We start from the raw sequence: 17,294 nt of genomic DNA, 5'->3' as shown, positions 1-17,294 counted from the left end.
ATAATCAGGTATAACAAACAGATAATAGTTAAAATCTTTTCAATCCACTTGTAATCTCTCATTTATTGGAGTGGACAATTTATTTCGAAGTTGCCAAAGACATAAATGAGTTAACTAATGAAGCAGTTCATTTTCTTCAGCATAAGCTGGTGAAGAATAATCCCAAGTTCCATAAGACTGGCAACTTCTTTTATCTAATTATAATATAAAAAAAAAAAAAAAAAAAAAAAAAAAAAAAAAAAAAAAAAAATTTGAAACGGAAAGGGAAATAAAACTGCAACAATTTTTCGGCTAACATAAGAGTGAATTAGTTTATCCCAAGACAAATCTCTAGATTAACTTTAAACATAAATGCCAAAAGTATAAATAATTGAAATGGAAGGAATTTGCATGTTTAGGTCAAGCTAAACAGATGTACAAAAGATTGAAAAAATAAATTTGAAGAGGTTAGTTTTTTAAAGTATTTTCAAGAAAGGGAAAATGCCGATTTCGAAATAAAACTTAAACTTAATTAGATAAAAGTGACAGATGATAGATTCCATGGAAAAAAATTTCCCAGTATCTATGGAGTTTTTAAAATTCTGCAAGTCGTATTCTGGGTTCTATTGTGTGCGTATAATTTTTTTTTTTCTTGGGGGGAAAACGCACAACACACAAATTTGACTTAAAAAGCTTGTTCTAGTATACTTCTAATAGTTTTAATTGCTACTGTTTTATTTTTTCATTTCTTTAGGCTAGTCGTTAAATTGCTATTTTTAGTTGATTTTGTGGAGGTCACTCTGATCTAGTGTCCTGCTTCCCTCAGCTTTTATTTTAAAACTTTCTCTGGTATATCACCGATATGTTGAAATCTGAAATCCAGGGAAATTGTTTGTCGTACAGCATTCACTCTAAACAGATTAAACCGGTTTCCTCCAAAAGATGAAGTGTCAAGGGGAGGCGGTCTCCAGTACAATAATTTTGATACATTAGTGGATTCTGATTTATTATCTTTAAGGTTAGGAAGTCAGTCAGGATTTTAACAAACCCTTGATTAAAATTCCTTTGATAGGGTAGGTCGATTTTGGAACCATGGCAATGCAATAGTCAATAATACACCCCCCTCCCATAAAAAATTGTTATAGTCAACTGACCAAAATAGACTATGGTAGAAAATTGCAGTACCTAAATAAAAATTTTTTTAAAAAAATTGTTTTAATCCTCTAAGCAATTTTTAGTTTTTACTAATTTAGATTTTAAAGATTAAACAAAAATTAAAAAGTGACAAAAAAATTTTCCTAAAGATAACAGCTGTTTTTGTTTTGATTATATACATAGTAACGTAAAGAGGGGGGAAAAAATCTACCAGAATCTATCATTTATTGTTGGCTAGTTTTTGATCTTGTAGTAAGGTGGGTTTTTTTTTGTTTTATTTATTTTTTATTTTTATTTTTTACCTCTTTACATTAAGTGGCTTCATGTCTTGTTTAGATCAATTTCCCTAAAAGCTATAAAATCAAAGTATTTAACCTACAAGACAGTAACCCCTCCTCCCCAAAACAAAGGAAATTTCTGTGAATATCTAAAAAGGAATGGGGGAGAATGGAGTGTACGTTATAATCAACCAAGAGCAAATTTTTTAAAGTATTTTTTTTTTCTTTTCTTTTTTGTAAGACAATTGGATTTAACTTATCGGGAAAATTGTGATTAATCCTGTGTATAACAAGTTCATCATGAATCCCTTGATATTTTTATGGGACATAGGCAGCACAGTAATTGCATATCTGCATACTAACTCATACTTGGTTAGTATACAATAAGTGTCAGGATTGCTGACCAGATGTACAAGTTAATGTATATTCAACACTTGTGCCAATAAACATTTCAAAATAAAGTTTACTTAAAAAAAAAAAAAGAGTAAACATTTGTTTTTGAGCTTTCATAAAGAGATACTTACTTAAAAAAAACAAAAAAACAAAAAAAACTTTCAAAATAAAAAAAAAATAATTACAATATTTACAAATGGTGCTTAATAATAATAATAATAATAATAATAATAAAAAAGTCATTGTTACATTTTATTTGGTATTGATATTTTTTTTCCACAACTACACTGATAGAAAAATATATTTCTTTGCATGCAAATTACTGCATCACATTATTACATGGGGAGGGGAGGGGTTCATGCTGGTGGGATGGTGGTGATGCTTGCCTTGAGAGGAACTTAAATAAACCCTGATTTTGTTTGTAATTAATGGATAGGTCATTAAGTATTGTTAATACAAAAATTTATTAACTTATAAGATATTAGCAATGAAACATTATCAGTTGAAAGACGTGTCAGTAAATTCAAGTTATCAAAAATATTACTTTTAGTAAAGTTAACGTTCACGTTGCTTAAGCTCTTCATAAAACAAAGTTAACAGCCTTATTTTCAAATATCACTGGCTACGGGCTTTGATGAGGCTTGATTTTTCAGAAAGTTTTGATGTCAACTATATTTGAAAATACATAGAATAACATTCTTTTCCGTACTTGATATGTTAAAGCTAAATAAATGAGAATATGTACTTGAGAAACTGACAAGTATTAAACAAGATCTCTGAAAAATAAGTAGTTTTAATTATCTTTCAGCACATCAAATATGGATGAGAATGTTATTTTACATATTTGCAATTGAGCGATTTAATTTTCTTAATGTAACCAATTCTCACCAAGATTTGATAAGATCGATTGAAAGATAATATGTATTTACAATAAATCCTAAGTATCTGCTTCGTTTAATATTTATCATCCCCTCCCACACTTTTTTTAATTTCTTTTTTTACATATTTATTTAGCCATAACATATTCTATCCTCAAAGCAATTAATGCAAGTAGTAGTAGTAGTAATAACAATAAGGAGATAATTTTTAAAATATTTTTTTAATATAAAAAAAAATAGTTTCATGCTTCTGCAATCATCAGTGCAGGAAATGACAATTACTGTCAGTCAGGAGGTGCAAACCTAGTCACAAAGTCATCCTCGTCTTCGTAGGCAAGTATTCTACCTCCAGGACACGAGAAATTAATACAGAAATCGAGGAAAATCGAATGTTTATAAATGCGAATTCAGCAAACATGGACGGCAAACAATCAAAGAGTATACAACGGTATGAAGTCAGAATATTGCATTTGCGTTTAGATTGATTGCCTTTTCTCAATTCCTTAGAGGGCTAAATTTTATTTTCTTAAAGGTTTTATAGTGATAATAGTTTTAAAACAAAATATTTTTATACCTACAGACACACAGAGACAATTTTACTGTGGAAACAAGGACTTGTTTATAAGTTAGAGTGTTCATTCATTTGTATATGAACTACTTCAAGGATAATTTTAATCATTTTATAAGTTGCTTCTCCTCATATGCAAATTAATGTCACCGATAAAATATCCAACTACAAACAAGTTTGTCCCCCACCCCCCACAGAAAAAAATGGTTACCCTGTATCTATATATAAAACCCTGAAAATCATTTGCTGATAAGCCTCATTCAGCTCCTCGACTGCCTGTAGTATAGAGCGCCATATGAAGTACCCATGGGATCTAATGTCAACAGAATTTCTTCAACGAATAAGCTGTTGCATAATATAAAGCATTTTTGCAGAAAAAAAAAAAAAAATTTTTTAAATCTCAAATGATCTTTCAAGTCCCAAGTAAATTCTGACAAAATGTACGAACACATTATTACGAGGAGTTAGAAATTACTCAAACAAAAATATAACCTTGAAAGAAGAATGGAATCACAAAGGAAGCAAAAATGAGAGGGAGGAAGGAAGGGTAAAAAAGCACAAACAAGACAGACACTATTAAAATAAAACAAAGCTTCACAGGCATTAAAAAGGGGCAAGCAAATAAAAGGTGAAGAATATTACGGAAAAAAAAAAAAAAAAAAAAAAAAAAATTTTTTTTTTTTTTTTTAAGAGAATATCAACATGCATTGCTGAAAGTGGAATTAATCATCAAAAATGTTACAAAATGAGTGACTAAGGTTGCATATGTGTTGAGAACAGAGGTTAGAAGCCTTGTCGATAACATTGACAGCAATATTAACAAAATTCTTACCATAATCTTCCAAGCTCCCTGATATCTCTCCCATCAAGCACCTGTGATCTTCAGTCACTGGATGAGAGAGGTTCACTAGCTTTCCACACCCTCAACAATAGCTGGTCTGCTCAGCATCTTAAAGAAGAGGGGGTGGATAATAAGGTCTTAGAACTTCCTGAGTTAGGCAAGAATACAACCAGATAGAAATACGTACGTGTATATATATATATATATATATATATATATATATATATATATATATAACATTATCTAGAAGCTACTTAGATCACTTTTTGAAAACAATATATTGGATGGGATAAAAACTAAAAGTTAAAACAAAAACAATATAAAGATCAGAGTGCAAGACAGTATTTTTACTTAATTTTTGGTTTATATAAATATACTTAAAGCCTCTGCCAACTCGTCATCAAAGTTCACCATTTGAAATATTAATTTAAAATAAACAATGATTTCAAAAGATCTCATAAATATAGATAAAAAATTTTCTAGTCTATGTAAAGCTGGGGTTTTTCTCCTCTCGCTGACATTGGTATTAAAAGCCTACTTTCGCTATTTAAAAATTAAAACTTCAATATACTCAGTCATAAATATGTGAGCAACTACATGAAGGTTGCATATTCCTTTGGAAAACGAGTGGTAATTATTTTTTATGGTTTCTTATTAGACGATTGGTTTCATTTCACTATTACACTGAATTGCATAGAATTTAAATGAAAACGTTCTAGCACATGGAAATATTATATATATAAAGGATAAAGATTAATCGTTGTAAATTATGAATCAGTTTCAAAAGGAGAAACAAAACAACCGATTCATAATTTACAATTATTAATCTTTATCCTCAATATTAATATAGTCCTAGGATAAATATATCCATTGAGCTTATATATCTATAGTACCATGAGCAATGTTCTTTTAAAGTATTAATACATTAAATTAAACTTTGCTCTTCTAGACTTCCGGTCCAATTACCTTTTTCTCTTTCGATCTCTCTCTCATATATATATATATATATATATATATATATATAAATAAAAGTGACCTGTTATGCGAAAAGTTTCTACCAAACCCCCTCTCTGAATATTTTAGAGTTGAAATTTGATATAGACTGTATTTGAACCTGTAGCAAACTTTTGATTTGGTTTTTAGTTGGCAACAACTTTTGTTAAGAGGTCAAAATTCTAAATAAAAAAGTTGACCAGTGGTACAAGTAGTCGACTAAACCTGTTTGTATGCACAAGTCTATTCATAGGTTAATGTTATTTTTCAGCTATTTATATGTGTATGGGCTTGTTTTAGAGGCTAAGGAATAAAACTAGAGTTGAATGTTTTGGTTTCAATTCTAGTTGATGGCACCCAACCTTTTTTCAATTTTTTTTTTTATTTTTCGAAATCACTATTATATATTGGGTACAAAATAATAATGACTATAATAATAAATATGAAATCTACATAAATTAAAATATCATATTAAAACATTTTGCCACCAGGCAATGCTGAGCGGCTTGCTAGTTTCAATATAAATTTATTGCATTTAAACATAACCATAAAGAAAGGGAAATAAACTAATTTAGCTTTTCATTTGCAAGTTAGAAATAGATCTTATCAAGCCGTACCTCGAGAGGAAGGAATATTTGAACATATTTGCAAACGAAATAATATATTGCAAAAAAGAACTATTGCAAAGAGAACTATGTTATATTAGATTCAAGACAATCATTGAATTAAAATCAATAATAATTAAAATAAAAAAGAAAATTAACAAAATGTTAACCTTGTGATTAATAGTGTATATAAATAAGTAGTGTATGAAAAAAAAAAAAAAATGCAAGAAACAGGCCCAGTATTCACATCATTTGCTATGCTTTGAGCAGATAAAATAAATTTAAAACAAAGAAATAACTGCAAAAATCAAATCTTTCCTCAGTTTTACATTTTAATATTAATTTTAACTATAAACAGGACTCTACGGACAAATTTATCTTTAGCTGACCTTTGAAAAACTAAATATTTTTGTTTATTAGCCAACTAAAAAGTTTCTAGCCAACCCCACATGATTTTTGGAATATGACATCTTTGTTTAGTGACAAGTATGTATATCAAAGATTATTCTATATTTTCAACAATATGAGCATGCAAGGTCCCCCTCCATGAGTGAAAAAAATTTACTTTCACCATGACTAACGTTTGTGCAAAATTTCAAAATCATGACATGGTTATTAAAAAAAAGTGCGAACAGATGAACAGGAGTGAATTACTAGGTCTAATCCCCCCTTTATCGAGAGACCAATAAGTGTAATTCTGTATATACACCAAATTTTATGTTAAGACTTGAAGATAGAAACATTTGCATTTCTGATTTTTTTTTTTTTTTTTTTTAAACATGGCCTTCGTTTAAAAAACAAAAACAAAAAACAACAAAAAAAAAAAAACACGTATATATTGTTCTATTAGACCTTTCATTATTTTTTTTTTTTCCAAAGGTGTCATCACTAACCAAGGCTCGAGGGTAAGGGTTAACGGGATAATATCGTAGTAATCATTAGTAGTGGAAATTTGGTAAATTAGATTACTTATGAGGATAGCTTATCAACAACTTGTTTATGTTGGACTTGAAGACGACCATATTGCAGTCAGTTGAAAAATAGGCATATGGAAGAGGGTTCCACAGGTGTGCAGTTTTAAGAAAGCTTTGTTCATAGAATACACGTTTAGGTCTAGGCACAGATAAATTGATTTTGCTTATTTTATTATAAAAAAAAAAAAAAGAATAAAAAAGTTGAAAAGATATCTTTTATTTAGTAATGAGCTTTAGAAGACTGTCAGTGAAAGAAACAAAATCACCAAAAGATAAGCGTTTTATTAGTTATAGTCGCCACTTGGAAAACTCACTTGCAAATGTGACTGTTTTACTAGCAATGTATAAAGCTCTGATAAAGAAAACAATTCCTATGTTTAAAACAATTTTTTTTTAAATTTATTTTAAATATCAGGCATATTTTTCAGGTATTACTCATATTTAAAAAAAATATATATATAATCGATAGATATTACATGATAAATATGAAATAGATTATGTAAACTTTTTACCTCAAATTCAAACACTAAAACAATCTGTATTCAAGTTATTTATTTTTAAAAAAGGATCTTAGAACTTCTTGAATTAGGCAACACAATCACATAGAAATATATAGTGTTCTGGGACAATTAATCAGAAATCAAAAAAAAAAAAAAAAAAAAGTTGGAACTATCTGAAATATCAGAATCTGTAGGGGGGGGGAAGAGAGAGAGAGAGAGAGAGAGAGAGAGAGAGAGAGAAAAAAAACAAAAACAAAAAAAAAAACTATTTTTAGATGCCGAAGACGATTCTTTTCATTGTTTTTATTTGTTTGTTTTGGTTTAAAACTTAATTCTCTATGACTCGTATTAATGACAAAATGATATCTAACCCTCCTATATATATATAAATAAAAAAAAAAAAAAAAAAAAAAAAATGCAACTATATTTACAAATTTAACAAGAATCGGAAATTTAAAAGAGAATCAGTAATTGTATCAGAATCAAGAAAAATGTTACAATTGTCCCATCGCTAATATATATTAGTGGTCCAGCAACCAAGCAAAAAAAAAAAGAACAAACCCCAAAGCATCAAAATTAAAGCTGCCTTGCTAAGACACACACACACATTATATATATATATATATATATATATATATATATATATATATATATATAAAGTGAAAGTGTCTGTCTGTGTACATTTCCCTACGCAATAACTGAATTTTAAGTCTACAAACTCAAAATTTGATATGGAAAATCGATGTGATCGGTTTTCAGCCAGAAATTTGGCGACTAAGGGGTCAAAGTTCAATGATTTGACCTTTGAGAACTCTACCAAACTCCGACAATTTTCGGTCTAAACACTTGAAATTTTATATGTAGGTTCATTGGACATGAATCTAATTTCACTTAATTTGAGCTCAAAATAATAAATTTTAAGGGGGTCATAATAAGGGTGAAAGTTAAAAAAAATTGACCACTTTTTTTTGCCCAACATACATCTCCAAATACCTGGGCAACACTGGGCACCCATGCTAGTATATATATATATATATATATATATATATATATATATATATATATATATATATGCATATTTTATTGGTTTGAAAACATAGGTTCTTTTAAGCCAATTGTCATAAAATCTAAAAGCCTGCAAATTTTCATGTAGTTTCGTCACATAGAACCAAAGATATGTGCATTTCAATATTCAATTTGGCAACAAGTATAGATATATCCGTATACAGATATAAAATTGCCCCAAAATTGGTATAAGTTCAAAATCTCGGCAACTACCGATAAGAATCAAACAAATGAAGGCTCGCTGGAAAGTTAGTGACCTGAATTGTGTAGTGGGTTATGTGACATTTGCCCATAAGGTCGCACATTACTGTTTCAAGAAGTGGGGGATCACTGTTCAATATTAATTTAACATAACTTGCTTTTATGATTTCGAATGATCTGAAATAGCATACTTGATTCCAAATATTCCTTATATGTTATATCTCCCCTCTTTGGTTTTTATACTTAAAGTAAATTTCAGTGTATAAGGCTTATTTGATACTGGAGATATAACATGAGAAATATTTGGAATCCATAGCAGTAAGTTTTTGTCTCCCCTTTATCAAGGTAAGAGGTTTGGGGGAAATATATATGAGATAGAGAGAAAGAGATAAAGAGAGAGAGAGTTTATTTATCTAAATGTTTGTACAGTTTTTTTTTGTTAATGGAAATAAATTTGGATAAGACATGAAGCCACTTGACGTAAGGAGTTCTAAGGTCAAAAACTAGCCAATATCAAGTGTTAGGTGGAGAAATTCCAACACTGAAAACAGCAATTCTTCCCCCTTCATTAAGAAACATCACTCATGGACTAAGGGACAAAATAAGACAACAGATTTACAAGGCTACTTCCTACTCTCCTTAAATTAGTAACTATTTAATTTAAGGGAATTTAATTTTGGCCAATGTACATTTTAAAAAAATAATGGAAACTTATTTTCACAATAATGTACACTGAATTTGAATGGAGAAAAAATGCATTAATATTTTATCCAAAAGTTGTGTATGCAAATCTGCTATGGCATGCTTTAGGCCAATTCTTGATGTAGGTTTTCAGGGGAAGGGGGGGGGGGGTTATTTATTTATTTTTTTTTTCATGTTATCCAGCTAGACATTGCCATACATATTCACAAGATCTTCATTATTTCACTTTCACTGCTACTACATGTTATCTATTCTACAATTTCCCTCCTAAATATGAGACACTGTAGTTGTAAAACAAACGTAATTTTAATATTTACACAATACTACAATTAATATTTATAGCTAGTATATATACATATCTACACAGAGTGAGAGAGAACATTAACAGATCAGAACATTGATCAATTTATATAATTTTTGGAACATGATATTTTTGTTTTGTTTAGAAATAAAGAAATTTGTATGATGTACACATCATCCAATTTTCTGGTACTTGTAAAGTTTACTTAAGACATTAAAAAGTGAAAATATCGAAAAAAAAAAAAAAAAAAAAAGTTTAAATTGTAGGTATCAGTTATGGAATGAAGTTCTCTGAAAAAAAATTTCACTTAATTTCATCAAGTAGTTTTTGGTATTTTTATTTTTTTTAATTTTATTTTACAGTGAAAAAATTTGTTATGATACCAAGCAAAAGGTTCGATTTTTAGGGGGAAAAAAAAACTAGTATTAAAGATGGGGAGGGAGTGCCAGTGCTTTTGAGTTATCTCCACGTGACATGTTCAAAAGATTCCAAGATGTCTATCTTCAACACGCTGCCATAAAAACATTTTTTTCCACCGTAAAAAAAACCCAAAAAACTACACAATCAAATTAAGTGAAATTTTTTTGCAGAGATCTTCAGTCCAAAACGGATACGTACAATATAACCGTTTTCTGATATTTTCATTTTTTAATGTTTTAATTAAACTGTACAAGTACCGATAGTATCGGTATAGACAACTAATAGGCAAATAAAAAATGAAATTTCACATAATACCAAAAAACAAATCAAAACTAATCCTCCACTCAATAAAAACTTGTATACTTTCATCCAATCACAAAATTTAGTGAGTAAAACACGTGCCCTTCTCTAACTCCTAAACAATCCTTAAGTTGGAATGGCAAATGGCATCTAAAAAAAAAAACTTTAAGACGACATTTAATCGCCTAAAAATATAGAACACCTCCCCCAAACAATATGCACGGTTTCTATATAAGAGAAAAAAAGAAAAATCATTAATGGCCCATAAATGGTAGGGTGAGGTAGATGGTTTTATGTTAAATTCAAATGCAACACTAAATTCTAAAATAATTTTTCAAATTTTTACATGTAGTCATCTAAAAACAGGAGGGGGGGGGGGTAACAAAGGATTAATATTTTTTTCTCATACGGAAAGTATCAACTTATATATTAGTTGATTTTTGTTAAAATTTTGTGAAATTTCATTAAAATTAAAAGTGAACCATTAAAAAAAATGTGTTTAGTCCAAGAAAAAAAAAAAAAAAAAAACATTAAAACACAAGAGTTCTCATGTGTGTGTATGTGACAGAGACGGAAGGGGGGGGGTCTGGAAATCATTCTTTCATGAAACAAAGATTTCTACCACCCCTTCCCATCATGAGTCATTTGAAGGCAAAATTAAGAGAGGGAAAGGAAATAAACCCTAACAAAGGCAAAGAGAAAATAAAATAAGAGAGAGAGAGAGAGCAAGAGAGAAATAAAATAGATTATCTGAATACAGCTTTTGCTCTATCTCAATGCTTCTTTGAATATAAATTAAGGTACACGTTGCTCTTTAATATTGAACGCTATTATATAAACCTTGTTAAATTCATTTTTGAATATTTTTAACCTGTAATAATAGAGTTGTTTTCCGTGATAGAAACATTGTTTGAATTTTAAAATAAAATTTGTATAAAATATATTTATAAGCCAATTACAATACAATATTATGAAAATAAACAAAGATTTATTTGTTCAAAATTAATATTTCGGCGATAGATGCCATCCTCAGAATTTTATACTTTGTTTTTCCTCACAAAGATGTTAAATTGATTGTTGGTTGGTTGTTTTATGGCATATCAACCCTTTTCAGGTTATTTAATGCCAAATCCAGTGATTTTGAAGAAAATGTTTTTAATAGAATATTTTTTTTTTAAAGTCATTTTCTATTTAACCAATAGTTGGGACCCTAACAGGTACTACCATCCTGGTCAGAGTGGACCTGGGAGCAATGGCAATTAAAGGATGGTTCCACACTCCTCAAAGCCCGCAAGCTGGGGCCTCACCATCGGATATAGTTTAAGGTCATATCCAGAGCCGATGTTAAATTGAAGAAAAAAAAAAAGTTAGTAAATAGTTCGCATGTTGCTCTGTCTGCAGTGTTATTTTGAAATGCTGGAAGAAAACGCTTGGCAAATGTGATATGACTATGTTTATATATATATATATATATATATATATATATATATATATATATATATACTCTCACACACACAAATAAAGCTGAATTCCAGTTTCTGAATTCCAAAAATAACAAAAATTTTGCTGAAAAGTGATTTCACATCTTTAAGACAAAGTAAATTACTGAAATGATTTTATGAATATTTTTGTAATTTATCAAGATAAATAGAAAGAACAAAGACTGATGAAGCATAATCCCCCCCCCATCATTCCTGATAGGAGTGTTTATGAAAGGGTGAATACAATCTTTTCAATAATTTGAATAAAAAAATTTCTTTTTCTTTTTACAATAAAATAACTGTGTAAAAAAACAAAAACACTGCCATTATTAAAACATAAGAATACACAAAAAATATATAATCCTAGTTTTCAGCCTTAAATACACAATTCTAAGATTCCTCTAAGAAACTTTAAAGGTAGTCAAATCTGTGATAAGATGTAAAAAATTTACAAACTAGCTGAGAGACCCATCATTGCCAGGAGCCATAAACTAAATAGAAATTAAACAGTGTAATATCTTCATATCTATCTCTCAAGTCTATAATAAAATAAAATAAAAAAAAAAAAACAAGGTCCAGTTTACGCTAAAAAAATAAAGATTTTAAATCTTATACATCCAAGGCAGCACCAATCAAGAAAATATAAACTTTATAGGTCTTTGGTTAGTAGTTTTAGACTTTAAACTGCACATAAAAACACAAACCTGCTCCGTTCATATAATAGACTTGTCTGATCGTAAAATATGGTTGAATATATTTTAATTTATAAAGTAAATTAAAAAAAAAAAAAAAAAAAAAAAAAAAACAATTAAAGAAAGCAGGACTTGGGTGGCATCAACCAGAAGCAAAACCAAAAGCAAAATTTTGTAAGCGAAAAAAAAAAAAGAAAAAAAAAGAAAAAAAAAAAAAAAAAAAAAAAAAAAAAAAAAAACGCACGCTGGGCGTGAACTCATAACTCAAATTAACAAGTGAACACGTTATCAATGGGCTTACAAGGACATGTTATAACGTATCAAATTTAGCTAATCAAGACAAGAATGTATCAACGATTCGCATATGCACGATTTTTGTTGAAAGCAAGGTTTTTATCTGACCCACCTCCTTCAAAACAAAATGATTTCTACATGAAAGAATGGACGATTTTTTTTTTTTTTTTTTTTTTTTTACAAATTTTCAATATTTTTTGTCAAAGATCACTCTAACGATACCACATTGGTGCCTGTATGATGCGGATCAGCAAGGTTTTTTTTTCGCAGACATACAAATGTACACACTCACACAAATATACAAGATTTATTTAATAGACTAGCACGGGTACACAGCGTTGCCTGGGTGGAGAGAGGTGGCATACTAAGGCTATTTAGCAACTAAGCCCTAAAAAAAAAAAAAAAAAAAACACACACAGAATAAATAAGTTTTAATTGAAATAGCAAGTTCCCATGCGAGCAAAAAAAAAAAAAAAAAAAAAGAAGCCACAATAGACAGGCACGCTTGAACCTGTGATGCGAAAGAGGAAAAAGGTGAAAAAAGCTAACGCACTAGCTGTCTTGACCACAGCGATTTATGATGTCACAGACCTACGAAATAACATTTTATAAATGTATGTGGAGACTGGTAGGCATATGACTTTAAAAAATGTTGATGCAGAAAGTGACCCCTCCTTGCAAAAAAACAGCCCAGTTGACAATGACAGAACTAATCTTTTTGGCTTATTTTAAGATATTTTTCATTCGAGAGATAGATCTAACAATAACGATTTTGTCACAGTCCAATGTGAGTGTCAAGTTTTTGGTAGACACACAAAATCAATCAAAATATATAAAAAAAAAAAAAAAAAAAAAACTAACGTAAGGCAAACGAACGATGTTAAACGTAAAAATCAAAAAAAAAAAATCGGTGGGTACCCGGGTATTTTTGAATGTGTGTGAAACTGATTTCAATGCACATTTTCAGATAAAATATGAATTTTGCCATACTAATTCGCTATCAAAAGTTGTTTTTTAAATATTTTATACTTATAAAACATAATTGTCAAACTTTTTCTTTTAAGTTAAAAGATTTAAAGAGTAAATAATTAAACAAGGCCTGAAACATTTAATAATGGTACTTGTTCCTTTTAATAATTTCAATATGATTGTTTTAAAATATTTTTAAATTCTTTAAAAAAATCCCTATCTATTAATAGATCAATTTTGGAAGCTATTTATTTGTAGAAATTAAAAACATTCAATTAATAATCATACCATCATAAAATTCAACTTTCAAAAATGCCTTGTACTATAATCTGTAATATAAAAGGCAAAAATATGTATGTATGTTTGTATGTCTGCTTAAAACTTTCGAATGAGGTGATGGATTTTCGCAAGATCGGTATCATTTTTTTTTTTTTTTTTGCAAGTCATTCAACACTCACTTCCACGACATTTCATAAAACGTGTTATTTTGAATGCCCATGACATCACAACCACAGCGGTAAGACAGTTTGCTTTTTTTTCACCTCTTTTACCTCTGGCGTGATATGGGTTCGAGCCTGCTAACTACTTTTTTTTTTTTTTTTTTTTTTTTGCTCAAGCAACACCCTTACACACACCTCCACTTTATTTTCCAACTTTCGTGTTGCTGGTTCGAGCCTGCCTACTACATTTTTTTTTTTTTTTTTTTTTTTGCTCAACACACCTCCAAGCACCCGGGAAATCAGGCCAGTTTTTTTTATAAAAAATGATTGAGAAATTTTTTTTTAAAAAATGACAGAAAATTGGAAGTAAATATGTCTGGGTAGACAAAGCTAGATAAAATATAAAATGATAAAATGGAATAGAACAAGATTTTCTTCCCACAACAGCAACAGATTTTAATATTATGTGTGAATTATTGGATTATTTTGCACGACTATTAATGAAAGCATTATATATATATATATATATGGCTAAATGAAGTTAATTAATAAGATCATTAACATATTTGAATTAACTTTATTTAGCTCCATTTACTCTACTAGTAGTATTACAAGCTTATGCTGTATTTTCGTGGACATCGGCAATATTACATACCTAATGTGCTTCAACAAGTCATATCTTTTTTATTTGTGGGTCAATTTTTAAAAGAATTACATTGCTGGAAAGAGAATACAATACGCATTCCAATGATTTTAATTTATTTTTCTTTCATGCGTTCAATATTTTTATGCTCCAAGTTAAAAAAAAAAAAAAAAAACGGTAAAAAATGACAGCAAAAAGGGAAACTATTTTTCAATGTTTAAGGTTAAATTTGATTAGATATGGCTGAAAGTTTACAAGCTATATAACCATAGAAATCCATCTCTACTGGACTTTAATTTATATTTTTACAACCACAGAAAGCAAAGTTACGAAGAATATTTCAAAATTGATAAGATAAGTCGGTATATATCATCCATTTTTATATACATAATAGTTTTAATTATAATAGAATTATATTCATGTATAATATGTAAATATTTGATAATTATTAATTGTGCGGAAATTTCTTTAAAATGTTATCTTATGTTAATAGAAATTCAAATCCACTTCAGGAAAACGGCTATGCGCTCAGCTGACTAAATAATAATAAAAAAAAACTTTCTACTTTCAAAACAAAATCAGAAAAATCAATTTCATTTTTTGGATTCTGTGTTTGTCAATTTAAAAAAAAAGAACTATTTTCAAGTTTTACAAATGTGATTTCCAAACAATACTATTTTGCTGTTTTTTAACGCTTTTCGTACACGTGTACTAAAAGCGTTAAAAAACAGCAAAATGTACTAAGTACATGCGTTTAACTTCTTACTTGTACAATTGTTTTTTAGTGGTAAAAAAAAATACAAAAACCAAAAAGAAAACAAATATATAACAAATAAAAAGGTACTTTTGCACTTATGTTACTATGCTGAAATAACATTATTTAGAAACCCATTCTTAACATGGGGAAGGGTGTTTTGTTAACTACTCTGTACTTTCACCTAACAATTAAATAAAATATATCGTGAAACTGGAATTTATTTTTAGTTCATTGTCAAGACCATTTTTTCGAATCTGTAAGACTAACCCGGTTTTTTTTTTTGGTTTTTTTTTTTAACTGAGGATAACTACATAATAACAATTAGACGGTTTGATAAATTTCATTGTGATGCATTTTGTAAATTTTTACCTTGTTTTTACCATAACATTTTTCTTTAAAATGACTACTGTTTAAGGTTTTTGGGTATGCTAAAAACAAATATCGCATTTAAATTTTCCGCAAATAAGTAGCTTTCCGGATATTAAGCAATGTCATTTCTTATGTTATTGCTGCTGGCTATCTTGGTACGTGCGTTTGCACATAGTTTCTCAGGGTTGCGCTTACATGTACCAAGATGGCCACCAGCGATAACATAAGAAATGACATTGCTTAATATCTGGAAAACTACTTATTTACAGAAAATTTAAATGCAATATTCGTTTTCAGCATATCCTAAATGTAATCATTTTAAATGTTATGGTGGAAACAAGATAAAAAATTGCTGCTTTATTTCTTTGTTTACATAGTTGAATTTTCAGTAAAACAACAGAATAGAAATGATGAAAATTACCATCAACTGGTGAATATAGTGGTTGCTTATCAGGATTCCTGGTATCCTGGTACTGTGAAAGCTACATCAAGGATTCATGTAGAGTATGATTTATGGTTGCATCTCAGAAAATAGGGGTATATTTTGGGCCAGATAGAGAGAATTTACAAAATTGAAAATTGGACTGGTCCCAAAATACATTAGTTCTGGTCAATTATGGGAATTTCCATCTTTTACAGAAATCCAAAATCTATATGAAAAATTTTCTTTGATTTATTTCTGAGATTAATCCATATCTACTCAATTTTTTTCTTTTCTTTGAGGGGAGTGGTAAATTCCGGCCATGAATGCTCTTTAGGCATTCAATGGCTACACCCCAGACTAAGCTCTCCTTTGGCGAGGAGACAGGAAAATGCCTATTCTCAATAAATCTATATTTAAATACCACTATAATACTTAGTTTTGTTCATGAATAGACCCTCACTGTATGACACCATGCGCCAGTTTAAAAAAAATATATATAAATTTGTACATCTGAATTTATCATTCATGGCTAATGGTAAAGAGATACATCAGATTTGACTGCATAATCAGAAAGAGCACACAATTTTACATAAGAGTGCCAAGTTTCATGAGAATAGCTTGGAAAATAAATAAATGGTGGTGAAATTACCGAATTTCTTGAAATGTTGAGGTCCATTTACATAGCTCTTTTCATGCAAGTTGAAAAAAAAAAAAAAATTATTTAAAAAGAAAAAAAAAAAAAAACTAATGCTACTACTACTGCTCTAGATCATGTAACTTCCCTTCTATTGAGCTAATTATGTATGCAGTATTTTGCCCTTCTATTGAGCTAATTATGTATGCAGTATTTTGGGCAACTGGTTGTAATTCAAATGCTTTTCCCTATTTCATAAGGATTAACTATATAATTACTCATTGTTATGTTCTGGCTTCAGACCATTATTTCTTCATCTCTGTCTCTCCACACACACGTACATGCATAATATATAAAGAGTGGGTTGGATTTTCATGTAATATATATAAAGTCAATTGGATCCTCAAGGTTAGACCTAAATAGCATTGCATCTGATAA

At 29.1% G+C, this 17,294-nt stretch overlaps 1 protein-coding gene across 19 annotated transcripts in view; it reads right to left on the bottom strand.

Annotated features, from left to right (window-relative positions):
- The window catches only part of LOC145268276 (eukaryotic translation initiation factor 4 gamma 3-like), a 222,638-nt gene that overhangs the window by 113,178 nt on the left and 92,166 nt on the right, over positions 1-17,294 (bottom strand). For 12 of the 19 annotated variants that reach the window (XM_080123651.1, XM_080123653.1, XM_080123650.1 and 9 more), the window contains one exon: positions 4,084-4,200. The exons of the other annotated variants lie outside the window; for them this stretch is intronic. In XM_080123651.1, coding sequence (XP_079979777.1) covers positions 4,084-4,086 — 3 coding nt within the window. In that variant the 5' untranslated portion in view covers positions 4,087-4,200. The remainder of the gene's footprint in view (positions 1-4,083; positions 4,201-17,294) is intronic. 19 annotated transcript variants of the gene reach the window in all.

This window comes from Euprymna scolopes, chromosome 43 (assembly GCF_053919585.1).
Source record: "Euprymna scolopes isolate OS-2025 chromosome 43, ASM5391958v1, whole genome shotgun sequence".
In the NCBI taxonomy this organism is placed as follows: Eukaryota; Metazoa; Mollusca; class Cephalopoda; order Sepiida; family Sepiolidae; genus Euprymna; species Euprymna scolopes.
The sequence above is the reverse complement of the archived record's forward strand: the minus strand, read 5'-3'. Positions and strand labels throughout refer to the sequence as shown.